The sequence below is a fragment of the Rhagoletis pomonella genome, unplaced genomic scaffold (genome assembly GCF_013731165.1).
Source record: "Rhagoletis pomonella isolate Grant_MI unplaced genomic scaffold, Rhpom_1.0 Rhpom_scaffold_00005, whole genome shotgun sequence".
Classification (NCBI taxonomy): Eukaryota; Metazoa; Arthropoda; class Insecta; order Diptera; family Tephritidae; genus Rhagoletis; species Rhagoletis pomonella.
The window spans coordinates 36,604,288-36,610,398 of NW_023458559.1; the positions used below are offsets into that span (position 1 = coordinate 36,604,288).

The 6,111-nt window shown below is 34.1% G+C and overlaps 1 protein-coding gene across 1 annotated transcript; it reads right to left on the bottom strand.

Moving 5' to 3' along the window:
• Window positions 1-4,487: 4,487 nt before the first annotated feature.
• Window positions 4,488-5,469, bottom strand: LOC118739877 (enhancer of split malpha protein-like). The gene has a single exon (XM_036471373.1). It carries the CDS (start codon window positions 5,341-5,343, stop codon window positions 4,867-4,869), a length of 477 nt encoding a protein of 158 aa, XP_036327266.1. The 5' UTR covers window positions 5,344-5,469; the 3' UTR covers window positions 4,488-4,866.
• Window positions 5,470-6,111: the final 642 nt, after the last annotated feature.

Here is a 6,111-nt window from a genome sequence, read left to right on the forward strand (position 1 = left end):
TCGTTTGTTGTTTCGTCTGTAACTACTAAACTACTGTAGTGTACTATCGCCAAAGTGAACTCAGCCGTTTTGTTTTGTATTGTACCGAACTGTTGAAGTAATAAACGAAACGAAATAGTAACGTACAATATAGTTTATTTTCGTACACTGTAATAAAGTTCAGGTTTTAAGTTGCCAAAAAATTTCGTAGATTTTAGGCATTTTTTTTGAACGCACTTTTTTGTATGGAAAAAATGCGTAATACAGTAAAAAAAAATTATCAAAAATAATCGCGATTTTTTAGCAACTTTAAACTTAAACTTTATTATACTAATTTAACTATAAAACTGCATACCCCAAAAAATTCTGGAAAATCTGATTAAAAAGTTGAAAATTTAGATGCAATTTTTCAATCGAAAAAACGAGCATCTAAAAGATTTTTTAGTCAACTTTTGATAACAAATTTGAATTCCTCTCTTGAAAATCTACAAGGAAAGTCCATAAAACTGAAGACCAAAGTATTCAATTTTTTCGAAAGTAAATTTTTCAACGAAACTTTTTAGAGGTTAAATATAATGATTATGTAATAGCACTATTTTTGCCTTGTAGGCCATTATGGCAACACTGGAACCCATATTTTTCCATATTTTTATCTTATTCCTAACAAGAGATTTACAATTTTGTACATAGACATTCCCAAATCGTGCACTGTGCCGCGTGGAGCTGGGAAATTAGGTGTTGTCCGTGCAAGTGTATTACATTTATGCATAAATTAAAGGCAAGATTGGTAAAATAATAAAAAATTTAAATTACCTTTTGCAGCCAATGGAGTGTTTAATTGGAATGTTTGAAAATTATAATTTCTTTATTTTTTGTTTTTGTTATTGGATTTTTCATGGACTCGGATTCGGCGATTTTGGAGAGGTTTGTGATTTTAGAGTTATTTACTCTCTCATAGCGTGCAAACACTTCTCATTATGTTCTAGAGTTTTTCATTTACATTTTTCTGCTTTGTTTACACATCATTTCTTTGAAGTTTTTGATTATTACAACGATATGCAAATTGGTAAAAGGGGACGACATGTCAAGTGGCATTGTGAACACAGCATTTGCTTGTATGCATTCTTAGTACTAAAGACAAGTGCATCGAAAATATAACATAAATTGACCGAAAAAATATTCTTTTGGAGATTTAGGTGGTGAATTTTAATGTTCTATTCTTTATTCAAAAATGCTAATATCGTAAACTTGTTTGTTAATCATTTGAATGGTATGAAACGGTGTTCAACTAACAGTATCATAATACTTATTCGGTTTTCAGATATCAGACATTTATACTAAATATTATAAGAAATATATTGTTTATAGTTTGAATAGGTTAGGTTAGGTGTTTTCGTGAGGAAGCAAGGATGCGCACGTAGACCAGGGCGAGACAATGGCAGAGATAGTGCTTGATGCGGCCATGCAGAGGCAAAGCAAAAAAAGGTCAAGGAGCATTTTTATATTTTATAGAGGCCTTAATAATTATGAGTTTTATCAAAAAAAAACTCGCTACCTCAAGGTGAAAGGGTGCCAAGTCCATATTTTTTCAAAATTTAGTTTTTGATGCAGAATGGCAGGTTATACGAAACTACATCGATTTTTCGGCACTCCTGAACAATTTCAAAAAATGAACTTGGCACCTTTTCACCCTTAGGTGATGAACTGATATTTAATAATTATTTTGAGATCTAAAATTTCTAATCGATTATTATCTATAATACATTTTTGGGCTATAATTTTATTATAAAAAAAAAACAAAATTTTCAAGTATTATTTTTTCGATCTGAAACAATTATTATTTTTTCAACCAAAAATCATTATTTATGTTTTAGGAGTTTTTTTTTTTAATCAAAAATAATGATTATTCTTTGAGTTCAATTTGTTGATCGAAAATAAAACTCATTTTATTAGCGCTATTTTTTCTCCCAGAAATAAAAATCGGTTTTTAAGTTTTATTTTGTGTGGCAGATCGAACAGCTCAAAACGCACCACTTCATTCACCTAAACTCAACTCCCTTCAACCTTAACTTAATTAAGATGAGGTAAATGAGTTGAGGTGAGGTGAGTTAGGGTGAGATGAGGTGTGGTGAGTTGAGGTGATTTGAATTGAGCTTAGTTGGAGTATTTCGTTTTCAGTTTTTCGATCTGCAAAAAAAAATAAAACTCAAAAATGAATTTTTATTTCTGAGAGAAAAAATAACGCTCAAGAAATTAGTTTTATTTTCGATCGAAAACTCAAAGAATAACCATTATTTTTGATGAAAAAGTAAAACTCATAAAACAATGATTACTTCTGACCAAATAAAATAAAACTCATAGGGCCAGCTTTTCAGTGCCAGTTTAAACTCAGATTAAGTAAACTGAGTTCAAATTGAACAGCTAGCTGACATTTGATTAGCTAATCTTAGTTTAAACCAGCCAGATCGGGCGTTTAAACTGAGTTTAAGCCACGGCCATGCACTGAAAAACTGGCCCATAGAGTAAATATTATTGATTAAAAAATAACAACTCACAGAATAATCATTATTTCAGATCACTCCAAAAATTAGTTTAATTCTTGCCCAAAAAATATAACTCGATATAAGATTTTTTCTGAGTGGTAATTAAAAATTGAAAAATAACTATTAATTATAATTTTTTTGATATCGCTCAAAAATATCTCAATCATAACAGATTCATACAGAGCATACAAAAACATGCACATATATGTATATACCAAAAACTGTTCTACTATATTTTTTGTTTTTTTCATTAAAAATTTTATAATTATCGTTATTTTCGGTCCCTTTTTGCACGTTTGAAAAAAACACTTTCAACTCCAAGCTGCCTTTGTAAACCCGTCCAAATGGAATAGAAATTTAAAACCCAAATAAATGTCTGCTATTGTGTTACGCTGCTGAAAAGGCATGCCCTTTTGTAGTTTAAGGATTATGCAAGAAAGTAAATGTGTGCTAAACCTACCTCGGTCCAATCGTTTTGAACAAGGCCGATCTTCAACGAAAAATCATAACATTTTGAAATTCTACTTCAAGAAAGGCATGACTAAAGAATGCTTTGTTTTTTATGTGTAAAATAAAATTTAAATAAAAATAAAAAAATAAATTTTGAACATTGAAACATTTTTTCCGACATAAATATTTAGGCATTGGGCTATAATAATGTGCCGTATGTAACTAAAAATGCTCACTTTTTATGAAATGCTACTCCCTGACCAAAACTGATTCCACCCTGTATTGCGAAAAATTATTTAGATTGATTTCGAAAACGACCAGAATTATGACAACGCCGAACCACACACGAAAAAATTAAGAGCGCTTGGTTGGAAGGTGTTGATGTATGTACAATTTAACTCAGACCTTGTTCCATTTATTTGACATACTTACTTATGTAGAACTCCCTGAATTACCTTCAGAAAAAGTCAGTTGAAACCATTTGAATCATTTTCAACCCAGAAGTCAGCGAAATTTTACGGAGGAGGGCAAAATGCCACAAGCCTTTTCTCAAAAAAAAAAAAAAATGTTAATCGCTCTCTTCATCTAATATGTTAGCCTTATTCGACTTATACTTGTCGTTGCTTTGAAATAAATGAAGTCGAGAAAATCTTCTGCCAATCTACCAAATGAAATACTAATTTACCATTCTACCAAAATTAAAATTGGGAAAAATTATTTAACCAAATTTGGTAGAATTTTACCAAAACAGCAACACTGGTAGCATTGCACGATGCCGACTTTTGTTTACCACATTGATTTCGCTTGTTTCACCATTCGATAACAGTTGGCGAATCGATGGTGGCCATTATCTTTAAAGTATTTATATGAGTATTTTTAATGCCCAATTTTGTCATTACAATTATTATAATTTCTTTGCGCTACATAATAGCTCATTTCCACCGAGTCTTAACTGCATTTTATGTCTATTGGAAGAAGGAGATTTCAACTCGAAGGCGGTAATTCCTCCTAATTAGTAAAATAAAACGAAAGGAAAAAAGCAAAAATTAAATTGTTAGAACTTACCTGAGCTCTTAACTGCAGTTAAGACTTTGATGGAAATAGGCTATTTATCCGTCATAAAAAGTGAACTTTTTTAGTAACTCTCGACATGTACAATCAATTTTATATTGAATACATTTATCGCTGAAAGCTGAATATAAATGAGTAAACATATTTTTTCGTTTTTTTAGTGTTTTATTTTATTAAATTTTCGTTTACAATTTTTTCACTTAAAAACTAAAGTTTTCCCTACGAAGTTTTACATGGAAGACAATGAAAAAAAAAAATAAGCGCTATTTACCTAGACTAATGCAAACCACTTAAATGTACTAAATTAGGAAGACAAATGATTTTTAAAGCTTTAAACCTAGAATGTTTCAAAAATTCAATTTCAAAACTACATACATACATTACATACACCTAAATTCACTAAAATCACAATGAGACAAAATTAAAAATTTGTCACTGCATTTACAAAAAAAAAAATAAAATAATACAATTTTCACAATTGAATATCAATTACTTTTTTCAAAAATAAAATAAAAATCTGTAGTCATGCGACTAAAAGCTAATATCACCGCAAAATAATATTCTCTCACAAAAAAAAAATTACAAAATTTGAAAATAATATATGTACACAAAAAATAGGAAGGTAAAACCGCGCACGCGTGGCAGGCGGCGTGCATGACGCGGTGGTGCATGCGCAAAGGTGCCGCTTCGCTTTGGCTGCAAAGTGGCCGTTGCGCTTAAAGCTGCTACCATGGTGACTTCATCGCAAGTGTGATTTTCCACGCAGCTCCGCTGACACGCTGGAACTACGGCACCACACCTACACTGCACCCCTACAACCAACTTACGCCTGACCCCAACGATCGAGCTGTTGACGCAATTGCAATTCCTGCTGGCGCTGCATATCGGTGGATGTCCAGAAGAAGGTGCCATTGGCGGTGCGCGCAAAATGTACAGGAATGTAGTGTTGTTGCTGCACGGGCACAATTTGTTGACTATCTCCTTGGCGTACAATGATTGCCGCTTCAGGCGCGCAATGCTGCAGTTCTTCGTGGAGGCGCTGCTCCAAAGCTTCATTGGCCAAATTGTCATCGTACGCATGGAGTGCTGCTGGATCTTTGCGCATATCCTCCAGTGATGAATTGTAATCATTCTGCTGCTTCACTTCGGCTAGCGTTTTCTGCAACAACTGCTTCTTCTTGATCATGCGCATTAGCGGACGCAGTAGCTTCTTGACGCTGCGCATAGCCATGGTGCGCTGATCTTTAGCGGCGGCTAACTCCGACTCGTAGAAGTGATATTCACGCGCTAGAAATGACATTTTCACTTTGTCTGTGTGTGTGTGTTGGATTTTTCCGATTGACAAAAATGTTAAAATAAGACTTGAACAGATTTACTAGTTGTTCGAACTCCGTGTTTCTGTTTGATGTCTATTCGACTCGTTGGCTTGCTCGTTAATGCTGTTGGCATCAGCAGTGTGAGTTATTTATACGCGCATTGCTCAGCGTCCAGCGCAGTGAGCTGAAAGCGAGAAAACTGTCGCGCTCTCCTCCGCTTATGCTCTCTGCTCTTCCTCTGCAACCAATCAGCGTGATCATAGCCGGCAGGTGGTTTGGTTTTTCTTTTGCTACCAATTTGACTCACCAGCACCAGCACCAACACCAACACCAATACCACAACCACCACCATCAATGTGGCACCGACTCCACAGAACTAGTGGTAACACAAACACTGTCTCCTCTTTTGCAGTAGTACAGTGCGGCATGGTGTTGTTGTCTTTGCAATGCTGTGGCTGTACAGGATTTGGTAGTGATTTTATTTAGTTTCTCCCTACCTGCGGTGTTCTATTTAATGACTTTTGAGATAAATTTCGCAGTGGCTGTGTAGCAAAATGTTGCCTCTGGTGGCTGATGGTGTGCGAGTAGAGGGAAAAGGGAATATTTTTTTTGCAGGCTAATTTTTTAAGTGTCCTTTTTAAGGAGTTTCAAGAGCAACATGCACAAACATGATTCCATTTTTTTCGGCACGTTGCTCCATAGTAAATAAAGGCTAAATATTGCTTTGATTGAGTTAAATGCTGAGGTTTTGA

Excerpts from the sequence above, each read along its gene's own strand:
- LOC118739877 (XM_036471373.1), bottom strand. The coding sequence starts at position 5,343 with ATGTCATTTCTAGCGCGTGAATATCACTTCTACGAGTCGGAGTTAGCC.